Below are 18,183 nucleotides of genomic sequence, written 5' to 3'. Positions count from 1 at the left end.
TGTTTATTCTTTTAAGTAGTTTTAAGTGAACACTGAAATGATAAAAGAAACTAACATTTATTTTATGTATGTGTGTGTATGTATGTTACTATGATGTCATTATATGCTCAGTAACGCACCAGAAGAGGTTTCAATAAGTAGAGAGTTACATGCTCTATTGTCCCATGGCATTGCAAATTCATGATTTTTCTCTTTCCACACGCTATTTACTCCACATTTTATCATTCTTATTAATCATTTTGATTAATTTATCTTTTAGTTTAACATAAATAGTATTCTTCTTTACTATAATTGAGCTCTATTTTAATTGAAATAGTTGCATACAATTTTTCAGAAAATTAACACAGTGCAAAAGGGTTACAACTCAAAAACAGACTCTATTTTGTATCAAGGAATAAAGATTTTTATAGTTTCCCAAAATCAGTTCATTTGGGAGGAAAACAGTTGCAACTTGAAATACAACTTTTTATAGCACTAATCAGAGAGACTGTGTGCAACTCAAAATAGTTAAAGCGTTAAAGTGTCAGCGATTGTACCCTATCGTATAAATGTGTTCGCATTAATGAAAAACAGAAAAAAAATCACATTCTTTTTATTTTTATGTTGTTCATGGTGAATGCCAAGTAAATAAAGGTAAAATTTCATTCTAGACTTTTCATTTTTTTTGTATATTGAATGTTGCATGTGTGTATGCCAAAGTCATAGTTTGCCTAGGGCGCTAAAAACCCTTGGGCTGGCCCTGTCTGGCTTCCTTGAATTTTTCTTTATTGCCTGGGACCTGTCCATAATTGTTACTAAAAATATTTATTGCAAAATCTTAGCCTTAATAATGAGGTACTCACCAAGCTAAGGTATATAAGCATTACTTTAACATACATTTTAAATAATAATGGTCTGGCTTTTGCAGACTTTTTTCAGCCATTTGCCCATACCCTCATTCCCCCCTCCCCCTCCACAGTTTTTCTCTGAATAATCCATCCCGACTTCTAAAATAGGCTGATCTGTAATCAAATCTGTATATGGAGCCTTCCACAACATGCTGATCAGATAATATGGAAGGCTCCATTTGAGCAGAGAGCTGCATTCATAGATTCCACAGATGCCTGAGAATGTTACAGAGCAAAGCCCTCCTTCCATACCCTTTCCTTCCTTGTTTTTCCCACACTCCTGTAATCCATAACTGCATCATTGTGTGACAGATAAGAATCATAGAACCATAGAGCTGGAAGAGACCTCAGAAGGTCATCAAGTCCAGCCCCCTGCTCTAGGCAGGACCAATCCCAACTAAATAAACACGGCCAGGGCTTTGTCAAGCCGAGACTTAAACACCTCTAGGGATGGATGAAGCAAAATGCAGGACAATGTAGCACTTTAAAGACTAACAAGATGGTTTATTAGATGATGAGCTTTCGTGGGCCAGACCCACTTCCTCAGATCAAATAGTGGAAGAAAATAGTCACAACCATATATACCAAAGGGGATGGAGACTCCACTACTTGCCTAGGTAACCCATTCCAGTGCTTCACTACCCTCCTTTGTGTAGTTCTGCTTTTTAAGAATAAATCTGATACGTTTGTCTTCGATGACTAATCCAGTTCAGCAGATCTCAGGGTTTTAATATAAAAAATATTGAGACAAGGTAATAATTTTGCTCTGAGAGAAGTGTATACAGGATAACAGAGCTTAAGTTTCTGAAATGGGCAGACTGCTTCTAGGAGCAGCCTGAGGCCGGCTGTGGCAGCTGGCGCCCCAGGTGGAAGGCACGATCAGCGCCCCCACCTGCACAGCCATCAATGGCCATGACGTAATCATGGGGCGCCCTGTGTCGTCATCATCAGGCGCCCGGGCCGGTGGCACCCTAGGCAACTGCCTACTTTGCCTAGGCTCACGGGCCACCCTTGACTGCTTCTGTGTTAGAACCTCTCGCATCCAACCAAGTAGTTGTAACACAAGTGAACATAAGTTAAGTACCGGTAATGGTTTTCATAGAGACAGGCTCAAACCCCCTTCAAAGTGAGCACTAAAGGGCAAATGACAGTAGAGAAGTGTCACTAAAGTAGATGTTGTAATTAATATTTGAAATTAGAATGGGAAACTAACAAACACTAATTTAACCATACTTTTTTTAAAATTAAATTAAAAGCCCAAATGATATTTATACAATTGCTCTAAACATGCCTAAACTGTCTAAATACTAAGCAATTTATTACATACAAACAATAACAAAACGTTTAACGATTTGATCAAGATACTTCGATGGGCTATGCCCAATGGGTGCTAAGCAGAAGCATCTTGTGAGGGGTATGTGGTATGAGTCCCTCCCTCCCCCCGCCCCTCCGTTTTACTGCTTAGCTGGGACTGAGCATGTTCAATAACACTGCTAAAGCTTAGTTATCTTCCCTCACTCTGCCACCTCATTATTGGCAGGCATTGATCATCTCTGGTGTGTAGAACCATATTAGTAGGGCCCTACCAAATTCATGGCCGTGGAAAAACACATTGTGAACCGTGAAATCTGGTCTTTTCTGTGCCTTTACTCTAGAGTAGACTGATTTTGGGGGGTGGGAGGAGGACCAGAGTTCTCAAATTGGTGATCCTGACCTAAAGGGAGTTGCAGGGGGATCATTAGGGTATTTTGGGAGGGTGGGGTTGTATTGCCAGCATTATTTCTGCACTGCATTCAGACCTGAGCAGCGACTGTTTACCAGATACCCAGCTCTGAAGGTAGCACCCAACAGCAGCGGTAGTAAGTAACACACCACATGCCACCCTTGTTTCTCTGCTGCTGCCTTCAGTTACTACACTGTGAAATTTCATATTTCTATAGCTGAAATAATTAAATTTACTATTTTAAAAAGCCTATGAGCAAAATGAATTGTGAATTTGATAAGGCTCTACATATTGGTCACCTCCAGCCTGGTTAGGCAGGTATTAGCAATGAACCTTTTAAGAGCTTAGTTTTTAATACTCTTCAGCAAATAAGTGATGCCATTGCTAATTACTGATTAAGGTAAACAGCAATTTGAGACTATTCAACTTTATTTCCAGTCTTGACTTGGATAAGATTTACAAGGCCGTTCCTCCCTGTATCTTTCCCTCCTCCTTATGAATCAGGTTTTCCATTGCTCCTGAGTTCACATGAACTGTAATACTGCTATGTGTTTGGGAAGGCCATGTTGTCTCATTTTAAGACTGATTCTTTTTGTTATGTTTAAAACCATTTGCCGTCACCCTTATCAATGAGAGGCATTTTTTTAAAGAAACTTTCCATTATCTCATTAGTCATTCTTTGAACTGGACATCTATTTCCTTATTTTATTCTTTCTGGTCTTATTATTTTCAAGGCCAGCCTTCTACTTGTAAAGAAAGGTCCTGATTAACACCACACATGTATTTCCTTAACCAAATTTAAGATAACTTTAATACTTTAATTTCATGCTAAAAGCTATTTGAGATTAAACTAGTGGGCTATATTAGCTTCTATCTTTTAATATTGCATTTGGCTAATGTTTTTTTTTTCCTTTTCAAGGTTTCGCTAGAGCAAAAAAATGCAACCATTATCTATGACCCTAAACTCCAGAATCCAGAGTCCCTTCAGGAAGTTATAGATGACATGGGATTTGATGCTACCTTGGCTGATTCCGACCCACAACCTGTCTTACCTGACACTACTTTTCTAACCATTCCTGCTCAGTCACCTGTAACATGTGAACAGATCTGTAACACCCTACTAAAGATCAAAGGCATCTTGGATGTTAAAATTTCCTCTGACCAAAAGACTGCAGTTGTGACATTCATTTCTTCCATTATAAATGGCAACCAGATTATTCAAATGATGCCGGTCTTAGATTTGAATACTGCAGTTCCAGAGAAGACATCTGGGACTAGTGAAACATGTGATGTTGTATTAAGGTTAAAGGTAGTGGGGATGACCTGCCATTCTTGCACCAGCACCATTGAAGGAAAGATTGGCAAACTGAAAGGGGTACTGCGAATTAAAGGTAACACTTCAGTTTAATTTTACATCTAGATTGTTAATTAACAATGCTGAAACAAACTGGTTCAGAGGGACAGTTCATCTGTGTTCCAGTTCCATGTTTTGGAACACAAGTGAAAATGAGTTTGATTTGATATTAGATTTTAACGGGAGCATTCTAGTTTCTTTTTCTTCTCCAGTGAATAAACACTTGCCTACTTTACAAACCATATGATACAGTGCATCATTTCTGCTCAAGAGTCTTCCAGGCCTAGAGACATAAGAAAATAGTCCAGCTTATTGGCCTTGCACGAATGCCTTACATTTTAATTGGGTTGGTGGTATTAGTGTTCCTATTTTTTTTCATAGCTCTAATTACGTTTAATGGCTTCTTATTCATCTAACTTTAAATAACCAATAATGGTGTATGTAAGGTAGTGTCATAAATGGAGATGGCAGAAACCCCTATTTGTCTATTACATAAAGAAAATGACTTGGGTCTACAATAGAAGAGGGGTTTTTAATGTTAATACAAGAAATAGCTAACATGCTTGTGGGCGAGGCATGAACCTTCTAGGAAAAGGTCAAAAAATGGGCAACAGATGGTTATATCTGTTGCAATCTTAGGCACCGGAGGCAGAAAAACAGTTTTCAAAAACTGGGTACAGTTCTTTAAAAAGTACCTAAGTTCCTTTTTCAATTATTTATGTTCTAAAGAGCCTAACTCCATCCCAGTGAGTGTAAAACACTTTGAAAATTTTACTCCATTGACCTGATCCGGTGCTCATAGGACTTTCTATGGTCAGTGATATTTAAATGGAATATTATGAGGAGGGGATGGCAGCAAAGACACTAATAGTTTTTTTCTGTTTAATTTTTAGTCTCCCTGGACAATCAGGAAGCTGTTGTTGTGCATCAGCCTCATATGATTACAGCAGAAGAAATCAAAAACCAAATTGAAGCGGCAGGTTTCACAGCATTTATCAAAAAACAGCCCAGACCCCTCTCTCTGGGTGTTATTGATCTGGAGCGTTTAAAGAACACCCAAACCAAAGGTTCAGAGGGAATGCATCAGACAAGTCCAAAACATACTAACAGCTTAAAGGCTGTTGTTTTTAGAGTCGACGGCATGCACTGCAATTCATGTGTCTTAAATATTCAGAGCCACATATCAGCACTCCCATCTGTAGCAAGCATAGTAGTTTCTTTAGAGAAGAAAACAGCTACTGTAAAGTATGACTCAGACTTGATCAGCATAGATGCGCTTAGAGGAGCCATAGAGGCAGTATCACCAGAGACATTTAAAGTCAGTCTTCCTGATGAGTATGAAAATGTAGAGCTTTTCAATGCACAGATATCTCCAGTAAAGTCTTCTCAGAGAGCTTTAAACAGCACCAACCAGTCCATTATTCAAGTTACTGTGGTAAATATTGAGGGAATGACTTGTAATTCTTGTGTGCAATCAATTGAGGGAGTAATTTCCCAAAAGCCAGGTGTGAAATCAATATGTGTGTCTCTTGTGAATCATAATGGGACTATAAAATATGACCCTCTCCTAACTTGTCCAGAAGACTTAAGATCTGCAATAGAGGATATGGGATTTGATGCTTCTTTATCAGGTAATGCCAAGCTACAATTTTTGTATTGTGTTTGTATGACTAATTCACTTCCATTTAACATGTCATAGTGTCTTGAATTAAATTGACAGAATTAGGGATCCAGATTCAGCTTGCTGAATGAGGTCAATTTAGCACTTTTACACCAAGAATCAGGTCATGTTAGCGACATCACTCAAGAAGGTAAATTTTTCACACCCTTGAGTGATGTAGTTATACTGACCTAATTTCCTAATATAGATCAGGTTGAGTACCATTCAGGCATATAACCAGGAGTCATTCTCTGCCCCAGAAAGCTCACCATCAGCAAAACAGACAGGTTACAACAGAAGGATGGAATGCTAAATATGGTGGGCAAGAGTGAGTAAAAAAAGTAACAAAATGAAGAGGGTTGAGAAGAAAAATAGAAATCACAGTTTATCTGTTGCATAATCAGTACCTAATGGAAGTGATCTCAAAGCATCAGAGCAGAGGTAGGCTTTAAAGAGTTATTTGATTTAGCACCCACAGAGCACATTCATGCATCTGTCTGACAGGGTAAGAGCAAATTCTGTTCTCAGTCAGGAATACTACAATAATATGCACTCAAGTTATGTAGGAGGCAAAGGGTTAACTGGAGCAGACCTCCTTGCCTGTGGTGTGATGTGACAGGCCGGGCTGGAGCAGTTCCCCCTCCTGCCTGTGGCATGACATGGTATGCCCAGCTGGGCTGGAGCTGTCCTCTGCCGTGGGATCCCAGTCAACTGGTTAAACCTACTGGTTAACTTTTTAAATGGGAGTTTACATCCCTAATGTTATGTTGTTTCCAGATTATAACTCTTTTCATGAGTTGTTAGTAAATTCATGATTTGTGATGTTTTCTCCACCCTCCTCACCCTCAGCAAAAACAGAACCATTGGTATTAATAACTCAGCCTTCACTGGACGTGTTGTTAGACTCTCAGGATAATATGCTATACAAAACAGCGTCACACTCCAAAGGGTCACCAGTCCATGATGATAAACAAGAAGCAAAGACTCCATCGAAGTGTTACATCCAGGTCACTGGCATGACTTGTGCTTCCTGCGTGGCAAATATTGAGAGAAATTTGAGGAGAGAAGATGGTGAGAGATATTTCAGTGAAACCTGTTAAACTTTTAAATGTGTTCTGAAGATGTCTTTACAGCCTTTGTAGTGGAATTTTAATGTGAGGTTACAGAGAGAAACACCCACTGTGGAATTTTGATTGCTTATAGTGTACATCCTACATCTGGGCTACTCAACATTGGAAGCCACAATGAAACTCTCAGCACATGTCAAAGGCCGCAATTCAAGTGTGGTTGCATATACATGCAAATATCTATGCAAATAGCTTCTTTCACACAGTGCTTCTGGTACTTCCTCCCTTGGAGCTAGAAACACCGACACCCTGTACCCATCTGTTCCAGCCAGCCCATCTGCTTGTATCTTTCAGTGCTCACCCCACTTGGGAGACGCCTCACTGTTGTGGAGTGTGTTCCCAGTGGAGGCCACATTCAAAGGATCCCACCCGCGGGCCGTGTGTAGAGCCCCATGTAAACCCAAACAGCACCATGGGCCGTAAACAAATGGACCGTGGGCCGCATGCAGGCTGTGTGTTGAGTAGGCCTGTCCTACAGACTGTTCTTTTACGGAGTATAGTGTGGGCACACTAATTATTGCATTGCACCATTGCCACTCTTGATAGATAGTAGCCTAAACTGCCTTGTCGGGAGTGGAATTCTAGCACTCAGAGGATTAAACACATTGTAAAATCAACTTTGATTTTTAGGGAGATGAAAACAAAGTTTTATAAGCTGTAGTCCCAAAGCATAAGGAAGAGTAGACAAGGTAACAAAGTTTAAGCTTCTCATTTCGTCAGTACATCACTCCCCTATGCACTGTAACTGCAGCTTATATAAAACTCTGTTCCCATACTTCTAGGTACATACGTCTGTTTGCCTGTCCCACAGTATGTTGTTAATTAGCATTCAGTGTGTGTAACACATTGGCAATGTACAATACAGGGAGTCTCCTGCACTTCGAGCACAAAGCAGTTGTTAATGATATACACAGTGGATCTTAAGTCCTTAAAAGCTCTGGTCAGTACAAAATGAATTGTTACAGCTTTTTAACAGGCCAAGTAATTCTTTTTAACATGGCATTCATTTTTCTGTTAATGTTTTAGATTTGTTTTCTCTCTGTTATTTCTCTCTTAGAAGTTAGACAATTGCACTTTGTTCAACACACTTAAAATTCTTTCCAGATTTTCAGTGTTAGCTAATTCTCCCTACTGTGCAGACAAATACATGGGCTGTGTCCAGACTCAAGGTTTTTTTTCGAAAAAAGTAGCAAAGCCCCGGAGCACGCGGGCAGCGGACAGCCCAGACGCGTCTGGGCTGTCCGCTGCCCGTGTGTTCCGCCGCTTTGCTTCCTCTCCCTGGTCTGCTGGAGACCAGGGAGAGGACCCCGTTCGTAACTGCGGATCCGACATAAATCAGATCCGCGTAACTCGGGGACTGCCTGTACAAATATTGGAGAGCATGAAAACCTTTTCAAACTGTGTTTCTTAAATTTCTTAAAAACAATTTTTGAAAAAAAATTGAGAATATTTTAGAGCTCTTTAATTTATCATAAATTGAACTGTTTTTTAAATTAACCAACTGAAGAAGTAATATTAACCAACTGAAGAAGCACTTTGTTCAACACACTTAAAATTCCTTCCAGATTTTCAGCGTTAGCTAACTACCCCAACTATGCAGTTTCCCTTAGTTTCTCTCAAATTCCTTTACCTCTAGTCATAGGGCTTGTCTTCACTACTGGCTGGAGTGACAGGGCTGGGATTGATTCAGTGAGGGTCAATTTATCAAGTCTAGTATAGACACTATAAATCAATTGCCAATTGCTCTCCTGTTGACTCTGGTATTCCACCTCAATGAGAAGCACAAGGTAGAGTGTTTCTTGTTCACGTACCACAGGAAAGACATGTAATAAGTAGAGCTAAGTAAGTCGATGTCACATCGCTGAAGTTGTGTAACTTGGATTTCTCTCCCCCATAGTGTAGACCTACCATCAGACTCTTCCAGTACACGTTACCTCAGAGCCTACATTCTATTGTTTGTTTTGAAAGTGCCCATACAGTATGCCCAGGCTACCTGTTACCTACATTCACTAAAATTGTGGAATTGCTAGCCTCCCGCTATATGGTGATAGAGGTTACAGTATTTTTACTAAAATAAATGTTTGCACATTGTTCTAATACAATGTTTAATTAACACTACTTCCTGGTTGTCTGTTTCTAGGAATACATTCTGTGCTTGTTGCTCTAATGGCAGGGAAGGCAGAAGTGAGGTATAACCCTGCTATCATAGAGCCAGCAGTCATCGCGGATCTAATCCGTGAAATGGGATTTGGAGCTTCTGTCATGGAAAACTATGATGGAGATGGAATTTTAGAACTTGTTGTAAGTAGATTATTTTAATAAATAACCATATCAATCATTTATAACTGTTTAACATGCATGTGTAATGATTATATTTCCTAGAAAACTTTCCATACAGAGGATTGTGTGGTTTAAAGAAAATAGGTACAGGTTGAAACTCTCTTACCCAGGATTCTCTGGTCTGGCAACATCCATGCTCCGATAGAGAGTCCTGGTTGAGGGCGAATGTCAAGGATCCCTGTAGGGCTGGCAGAGCTGTGGGCTGCACACAGTGAGCTTGCCATCAGTGCATTGCAGCAGGTCTTCCCAGTTGTGTTGGGGGACATGCGTGTGGCTGCCTAGTGGGGCTGGGAGTTACAGTAGCTTGGTGGGGCAGGGATTTGCAGCACACAGCTATCTGGTGGGTCCCAGAGCCCCAGTGTGGCACACACAGCTGCCTAGGGGGACCCACGGCCACAGCACAGCATATTCAGCTACCCAGCAGGACCCAGATCCCCAGCGTAGCATGCGTGGCTGCCCGGAGGGACCCAGATGCACAGCGCAGCACGCATGGCTGCCCTGAAGTTCCCAGAGTCAGGGCAGCAATGGCTGCCCAGTGGGGTTGGCAGGGCAGTGGGGTCAGCAGGAGGTGAGGAGATGGCCAGGAGGCCAGCGGGCTGGGGAAGAGGGGCGGAATCAGGGGGTCCAGAAATGACCTCCCCTGGTCTGGCAAAATCTCTCATCCAGGACCCATCAGGTCCCAAGGGTGCCAGACCAGTGAGGTCCAATCTGTATTTGTTAAAGTGTAACTACATTTGGCTGCTTTTGTTGGATAAAATCGGTATTTAAGAGGACATTGTAAGCTTTTCTATTGATAATTACAAGATACAATCAAGATTCTGATAAAGCACATGTACATAATATAGAGTTTAAAAAATACATTATTTAAAAAATGGCAAGAGTTCTTATAGTTCTTTGATGTTTATAGGGGATTTACAGGGAGATCTAAGAATAGCAACACCAAACATGGTTTTGAATAGGTTTCTCTGTTTTAATGTCACTAGAATGTCTCACAACTCTTAATTCTAACAATAGTCCTGTGATATACAGAAGTAAAGTTACCCCTGGTTAAAACACTTTCCCAAAGTTACACAGGAAGAACCAGGGAACTGAGCCCATGGTTCTTGAATCCCAGTCTAGAACTTCAACCAGTAGACCAGCCTTCTTTTCTTGTTGCCTCTTCCCTATGTTGCATATTCCTGCAGAGTATGGGTACGTCTAGACTACATGCCTCTGTCGCCAGAGGCATGTAGATTAGGCTACCAGACATAGGAAAATGAAGTGGCGATTTAAATTCCTGGAATGAGGTTTACTTGGGTGGTCGACAAATGCCTTTGATGTCGACACCCGCGCGTCCAGACTACCGCGCTGAGCCGACAAACAGCTGATCGGCTCAGCGCGGCAGCCATGTAAATTTAAATGAAGCGGCGATTATTTAAATCGCCGCTTAATTTTCCTATGCCTGGTCGCCAGAGGCATGTAGATGAGGCTACAGAGGCATGTAGTCTAGACGTAGCCTATGTCATCTGCAGTGTCAATTCCAGCTTTGTTACTTGTAAATGTTTTCTTCCAGAGCTTAAGGATAAAGCATGCATGTGAGCACCTCTAGAACAACACTTGAGAATGATGTCGTCATGCTAAGTCTGAGATAAAAAGTGTGACTGTCCATCAACAAAATAGCTGAACTTAAAAAACAACAAATGGTCTGGTAGCACTTTATAGACTAACAAAACATGTAGCTACTTTTCACCTGGTGTACAGTCCAATGTTGAATAAAAATAACCTTGGTCTACACTAGGAACTGAGTAGAAATGGGGGGAAGCTGTTTTCACCTCTAGACTTTAATCTTTGTTACGGTTATCTTAGAGATTGATTTTACCAATAATATGTAGACAATTTTTAGATGAAAATGTGACTTTCAAATAGAATATCTTTGTTAGTGGAAGCCATGCATGGGTGGATGAGAAACAAATCCAGTAATGCATGTCAAATAGAAACAACCTCCCAAACATATGGCAAAAGTACCTTTTTCCATTGTATTCAACCCATGCCTTTTATTGAAAGCTTGGAATATTAGCAAGGACACAAAAACAGATATTCTGACCTGTGTACAGTCTCATCAGTCTTTTTAGAAATTATACGTTGACCCTAAATAGAAAACATACATTCAGAATCTTTCAACCATCTGTCAAGATATGCAATTTATATGCTTTCACTAGAGTCTTTGTTATTGCAACTAATTTGATACAAAGTTGCTCATATACTATGGTGATGAGCAGCCGTGAAAAACCTAAAGATAAATATTACAAACTATATGTGGATATGCTATAACCTACACATTATTCAGAAGTTTCAGGGGGTAGCCGAGTTAGTCTGTATTATAGAATAAACTTAAAAAAGAACAAATGGTCTAGCAGCACTTTATAGACTAATAAAACATGTAGATGGTATCATGAGCTTTTGTCATCTGAAGAAGTGGGCTGTGCCCATGAAAGTTCATGATACCATTTACATCAGTGGTCCCCAGTGTGGTGCCCGCGGATGCCGTAGCACCTGCCGGGGCATTTATGTACGCCTGCCTAGTGACCAGGGCCAGCCCTAGCCATTCTTGCGCCCTGGGTACCCGGGTGTGCAGCACATGTGCGGCCCCGCCCCCACCCGGACTGGCAGCCCCAAAAGGTTGGGGACCACTGATCTATATGTTTTGTTAGTCTATAAAGTGCTACCAGACCATTTGTTCTTTTTTAACGTTATTCAAAGTTCAAACCACAGTACCACAGTACCACCTGCTGGTCAGACAGCTGTATATTTCAAAAGGTAATTTTGTTTTTTGATAAATGGATACTATTGCTCAGATAACAAAAGGACAGTTTTTGGTTTCCTAATTCTTCTCAGATTCTCTGTATGTAATAGATGAAAAAGTATTGACTAATTTTTTTAAAATCAGTCTTTGGTTTTGATAACAGGCAAGAATTTGTGTTTCACAGGTGAGAGGAATGACGTGTGCCTCGTGTGTACATAAAATAGAATCTACCCTTATGAAGACGAAAGGTGTATTATACAGCTCAGTGGCTCTTGCAACCAACAAAGCACACATTAAATATGACCCTGAGATTGTTGGTCCTCGAGATGTTATACGAATATTGGAGGTAAGTGCTTTTATGGTATTAAACTGTTTCACTAGGCTGCTGAAAATCGTGTAGAATATCCAGTATGCTTCCCAGAGTTCTAAAGTTTGGAATACAGGAACTTTTGGTCCGTAATGGTTATGGAACAGAGGTTTATCAAGGCCAAAATCCTGTCCCCTTTGTTTTTGACCCATCCTTCCCACCATCACTGCAGAGGAGTCAATATACAGGTGTTCTTACAGTAAGGAAAACTCCATATGTCAGCAGAGCAGTAGTCCTTGGTGACTTTGTCTGTACCTTGCAAGGAAAGGATAGAAGAGCATTTTAGAACAAGTTGAAACTGAAATCTGACAGCTATTTCTGAGGTACCTTTTGACATGGAAAGTGAAAGAATTACTTTAAATGTACAAATAGAACAAGCTAAATGCAAGCAAGCAGGGAAAGCTAAGAACTGCCCGCGGTGGGGGTCCCTTTAAGCACAAGCCTCAGATAGCCTCAGGCAGCAGCCACACAAATAAACTCCTGACCTGATGCCCTGCCGGACTTGGTTCCGGCTGGCGTTCAATGCAATTCAGTGTCCATTCAGTGTGCTATTTCGAATAACATATTTTTAAATTATACTGTAGTGTAGACGTACCCTGGGATAAAATCAAATCCTTGCTACATTTCTTTCTAGGATTTAGGTTATGAGACTTCTTTAGTCAAGAAAGACAGATCTGCTAGCCATCTAGACCACAAACAGGAAATAAGACAGTAAGTATTACTGAACCTGTTTTAAATTCTGTGTAAATGTTCATCTGATTTTTTTTTTAAGCTTGAGGCTATTTGTGATCAATAGTGAAGTTTTCACAAGTTACATTGTTGGTCTCTGCAGACATTATAGCTAGAATATTATCTGTGTCATGATTGTGTCACCTGTTAATTGCAAAACAAGTTAGACTTTCATTATTTCCCCCTCCCCCTTATCTAAGGTGGAAACGATCCTTTCTTGTGAGCCTCTTTTTCTGTATTCCTGTAATGTTGCTGATGATTTACATGATGGTTATGGATAGTCACCTCTCAGATGTTCACAAGCATCGCAACATGAGCAAGGAGGAAATGGAGACCTATCACTCTTCTATGTTTTTGGAGCATCAGATCCTGCCAGGATTGTCTGTAATGAATTTGCTGTCTTTTTTATTGTGTGTCCCTGTACAGGTGAGTAAAAACAGTGATTTTCAGTGTGCTGACTTAGAAATTCACAAATAAAAATTGTCTTTTATAATAAACATTGATTCAAAATGCTTATTGAAATCAATGAGTGCATTTGACGTCAGTGGGAGTAGAATTGGATTCATCATCGTCTCTATTTTATCATTGTAATTATTAGTCTCTTTTTATTTGAGCTCCCTTTATTTGCAGTATACTAACTGAATGTTTGTGCTTCATATCAATTGAAATATTAATGTTTTAACTTATTAGCAGGAATTATTTTAAAAAGGTGTACAGAAAAGCCTTTCACTTTGGGTGCATCTACATTGCAGGGCTTAATTCGAAATAAGCTACGCAAATTGAGCTACGTCAGTTGCATAGCTTATTTCAAAATAGCTCATTTTGAAATAGGGAGTGTCTACACAGAATTTATTTTGAAATAGAGCACTCTTCCTTCTACTTCTCTTAGTCCTCATACAATGAGAGTTACCGGAGTCGGAGTAAGAAGTCCTCAGCTTGACAGTATTTTGACACTATTTCAAAATAACTACCTGCTGGGTTGACGCGGACTAAGTTATTTTGGAATACTAATAATTTCAAAGTAGAGTTGCAGTGTAGGTGTACTCTTTCATTCAAGTATATTTAGAGCAGTAATTTTTGCATTTGTATTTTTGAGTAAAATACAGTTGCCATGGTTTGTTCTTACAGTTATTTGGAGGCTGGTACTTCTACATTCAAGCATACAAGGCACTGAAGCATAAAACTGCTAACATGGATGTGCTGATTGTTTTGGCAACCACCATTGCATTTGTGTACTCCTTCGTTATTCTTCTAGTTGCAATGGGTGAAAAAGCAAAAGTGAATCCTGTAACCTTCTTCGACACACCGCCTATGCTATTTGTGTTCATTGCATTGGGTCGGTGGTTAGAGCATATGGCAAAGGTAATGTAAAATAAAAGTACTTGCTCATATGTTTTGCATGAAAAAAATACTATAAAATGTTCCAGAGAGGTTGCACTAGCAAATATGACTAATTAATTTGTTAGTGAGATACAGAAGAAATACTTACCAAGCAAAATCACAGCTAGAAAGAAGAAAGACTGAATGTTGTATTTTCTAAATTTTATTTAGAGTAAAGTGTCACATCTACAAATTGCAAGAAACTGTACGGGTGTGGCTGTAGGATTTGTGCATGTGTTAAAATGAAATCACATGGAAAAGTGTGATCCTGATTGCTTATCATTTGTTCATGTTACAAAATGATTTTAAGCTATTTTGAAAATTACTATTAAAATGTCAAATTTATTAATTCTAGTCCGTTTACATGAAGGAATTGTTTTTAAAGGATGAATTGTATTGAATGTATTTGTTTAGCCTGTGATTGATTTTTTTTTGTTGATAGCATGATCAAAGGGAAATGTGTGAATTCATATTCTAGGGTAAAACATCGGAAGCCCTTGCAAGACTAATTTCACTGCAAGCTACAGAAGCAACTGTTGTTAACCTAGGCCCAGACAACGTTCTTTTGAGGTATTTTCCTTTGTCCTTCCTTTCTTTTGTTTGTTTTCGAACTAACACTTTTTCCTTGCTGAAGATGTGCACAACCAGTAACTTATTCACCTTACAAGAGTTTGTCAGATGTAACATTATAATGTAATAAAACTGATAACATTCCGTTTTGCCATAGTGGAGTCTTGCTAATTTTCACTTTGAAATTGAACTGATTTTCAGAATTAGCAAGCACTCAAAAACAAATAATAAAACAAGGATAAACCATCACCAAAACCCCTTTGTCAGTTAGCAGAGTATGAATTGCTGGCAATTGCTTTTTTTACTTGATAATATTGCTAACCATGTTTTATAATATACTATATACCCTTCTCAGTGAAGAGCAGGTTGATGTTGAACTGGTTCAACGGGGTGACATTGTCAAAGTAATTCCAGGAGGCAAATTTCCAGTGGATGGCCGTGTTATTGAAGGACAATCTATGGTAGATGAATCTCTCATCACAGGTAAGCTGTTTGCTTTTATTAAATTTTAAAAATATTTCTTTGTATCAAATACTTAATGAACAGGGGAGATTGACGTTCACTAATTTGTTTGCATGTTTTCTAATTGTATATTAGGACTAGTTAGCAGTAGGAAAAATAATACTGTCAAAATAAGAATTTGCCACACTAATATCTGCTGTTGGTCTTTATATAGGTGAAGCAATGCCTGTGATTAAAAAACCTGGCAGTACAGTTATTGCAGGTTCTATTAATCAGAATGGGTCACTACTGATTTCTGCAACCCACGTTGGAGCTGATACAACTCTCTCTCAGATTGTCAAACTTGTGGAGGAGGCACAAACCTCAAAGGTACTTTCACTGAATAGTGACATTGATTTAAACTGTTTCTGCCTCTTCATTTAAGCTTCTGTTCAGCAAATCACATAAGGCTTTTAGACCTCAGCATAAGTCTTAAAATCAAGACATCAAGCAGACTCAAGATATCAATGGAAAAACTTTTAACTCAAGACCTTCAAAGTTCTGAGTCTCTTAATTCTCCAAAGTCATGTCAAAATTATTGAGAGACTGTCTAGGTTTTATTAGAAGTCTATGTTGAATATGCTAAAATATATGAACTCTGTTTATACTAGTGCTTTAAAGAATGGAAGAGAGTATCACATGATCAGAATTAATATTTATGCATTTTGTCCTGTGTAGGCTCCAATCCAGCAATTTGCAGACAAGCTTAGTGGCTATTTTGTTCCTTTTATTGTGGCTGTCTCTGTGGTTACCCTTTTTGCCTGGATTATAATTGGATTTGTCAATTTTGAAATTGTTGAAACGTATTTTCAGGTAAGCAACTTCTTTTAATCCCTTTCTTAAATGTTTTTAAATAAGTTTAAAAGGAATCTGCTTGACTGCAACAGTTCCATCCTAGAATATCTTCTCTGTCACTTGTCCAGAGAGTTGTTGAGATGCTGCAATGCTTTTCTGTAGTTTTGCTTATGAAAGGAAAACTTCAAAGTCATATAACACATCACAGCTAAATAAATCTTTATAAAATATTTAAAACTACTTAGAAAGCAGTTACTAGGAATCCTTGCCACTGTTAATATCCATTCAGCTATGGAGATATTGTTTTGAGTATAGGCTGCTATCTTACTCGTACTACTTAGCAGTGTCTGATACAGATTAGGACTGTGGGCTTCACTATGAAAAAGATTCCTACATAGGAACTTTATTTTGAAAAAGTATAGAATTTACAAACTTGAAAGAGTTTAAATATTGAATTGGTTTACATAATTATTAAACTAATTATTAACTCTTTAAAATAGTAACTTGACATTACGAAAACCTTGAATTGTCCAAATTCCTTTCCTTTGGGAAAGATGGTCTCTTCAATCTAAGTTACAATTCTGCATCAGGATCTACAGGCACAGATCCATGAAAAATTCAACTTTAAGTCAATAGACTTTACACTAGGGGTCAGGAACCTTTTTTGTATCACAGGCCACTGACCCAAAGAAAAACATCTAATGGCAGGCCACACATGTTCAGGCTTGGTGTTTCCTTCCAGGGGGGCAAACTGGCATTCACAGCAGTTCCTGCCGTGTGTTGGGGGAGGCGGGGAGATGGCGGGTGTACTGAGACTCAGTGCTTCCCCCATGGGGCTGAAGCTGTGAGCACTGGCACTCTCTGCCACAGTGAGAAGCCCCAAGCCTCCATATCCCTGCTCTCGCCAGCAGGTGAGTTGAACTTGTGTGGCCCATGGGCCAGATTAAATCAATTAATGGAATGGATCTGGCCAATTGAGCTGTGGGTTCCCCACCCCTGCTTTACACACTGGTGAACCTCAGTATAAGATTAGGGCCCTAATTTGCACAGGCAGTTAAGATGATATTTTCTTTCTTGATTATTTTTTCTGACATGGGATACAGGTGAAGATTCCAATGGAGACTATTTATATGATATTAATCATCATAGTATCCTTTACAATTACCATATGTAGTGATCAGGCCTGCTGACAGGAGCGGGGGCAATTGCCTCAGGGCCGGGTGATGCAAAAGAGGGTAGCGGCAGCTAGAGCCCCAAGCCCTTTTAAATCACTTCCAGAGCACCACGCGGTGCGCTCTGGGCAGCACTGAGGGCTGCCTGGCGGAGGCGCAGCATTCTCCTGGCAGTGCAAAGGGCTGCCTAGCTACAGCCCTCTCCCTTCTTCCCAAGCCCCGTCTCTTCTAGGGCGTGGAGCAGGGTGCCTCCCCTTTGCCCAGGGTCCCAGCGAGACTGTCGGCCCTGCTGGTAGTGATTAGAGCAGGGTGGGAAACCATTTTTAGGTCGGGGACTGCTGACCCACAGGAAAATCAGTTGGGGGTTGCATAAAGAGACAAAGTGAGACGCTCCTGACTGAGAAGGAGAAAGACACTCCTCACATTCCCCTTGCATGCCAGAGCCTGGGGGGCCGGGCTAGTAGATTTTTGTTTGCTCCAGCTCTGTGGGTGGGTGGCATAGGGGCTGGAGCACCAGTGTGGGCTCCCCAATGTGGGGGATTCTCGAGCCTTGGGGGCTGGATCCAGGCAAGCTGGGGGCCGCATCTGGCCCTGGACCTGAGGTTTCCTACCCCTGGACTAGGGTATTCTTTATTATGGTTCAGTTTAAAAGAGTCTCATGGCTTACATTCTTTAGTTTGAAAAAATAAATGAAATGAGGCAAGGGTCTTATGAGTAAAATATAGCATGTGATAGGTCTGTGCTCTGTAGAACAGAATAAGGTTGTGTGGACAATCAGACCTCTGATACTTCCTAA

General features: G+C 40.0%; 1 protein-coding gene across 3 annotated transcripts in view; it reads left to right on the top strand.

Moving 5' to 3' along the window:
- The window catches only part of ATP7A (ATPase copper transporting alpha), a 65,482-nt gene that overhangs the window by 37,426 nt on the left and 9,873 nt on the right, over window positions 1-18,183 (top strand). For all 3 annotated transcript variants that reach the window (XM_075940899.2, XM_075940900.2, XM_089781855.1), the window contains exons 3-14: window positions 3,530-4,001; window positions 4,858-5,595; window positions 6,474-6,695; window positions 8,892-9,052; window positions 12,058-12,219; window positions 12,875-12,951; window positions 13,170-13,395; window positions 14,098-14,331; window positions 14,828-14,919; window positions 15,275-15,402; window positions 15,596-15,750; window positions 16,099-16,233. In XM_075940899.2, the coding sequence (XP_075797014.2) occupies window positions 3,530-4,001; window positions 4,858-5,595; window positions 6,474-6,695; window positions 8,892-9,052; window positions 12,058-12,219; window positions 12,875-12,951; window positions 13,170-13,395; window positions 14,098-14,331; window positions 14,828-14,919; window positions 15,275-15,402; window positions 15,596-15,750; window positions 16,099-16,233 (2,802 nt within the window). The remainder of the gene's footprint in view (window positions 1-3,529; window positions 4,002-4,857; window positions 5,596-6,473; window positions 6,696-8,891; window positions 9,053-12,057; window positions 12,220-12,874; window positions 12,952-13,169; window positions 13,396-14,097; window positions 14,332-14,827; window positions 14,920-15,274; window positions 15,403-15,595; window positions 15,751-16,098; window positions 16,234-18,183) is intronic.

This window comes from Pelodiscus sinensis, chromosome 13 (assembly GCF_052426305.1).
Source record: "Pelodiscus sinensis isolate ZL-2025 chromosome 13, ASM5242630v1, whole genome shotgun sequence".
Taxonomy (NCBI): Eukaryota; Metazoa; Chordata; order Testudines; family Trionychidae; genus Pelodiscus; species Pelodiscus sinensis.
Note: the sequence above shows the minus strand (reverse complement) of the source record. Positions and strands in the feature narration are given on the sequence as shown.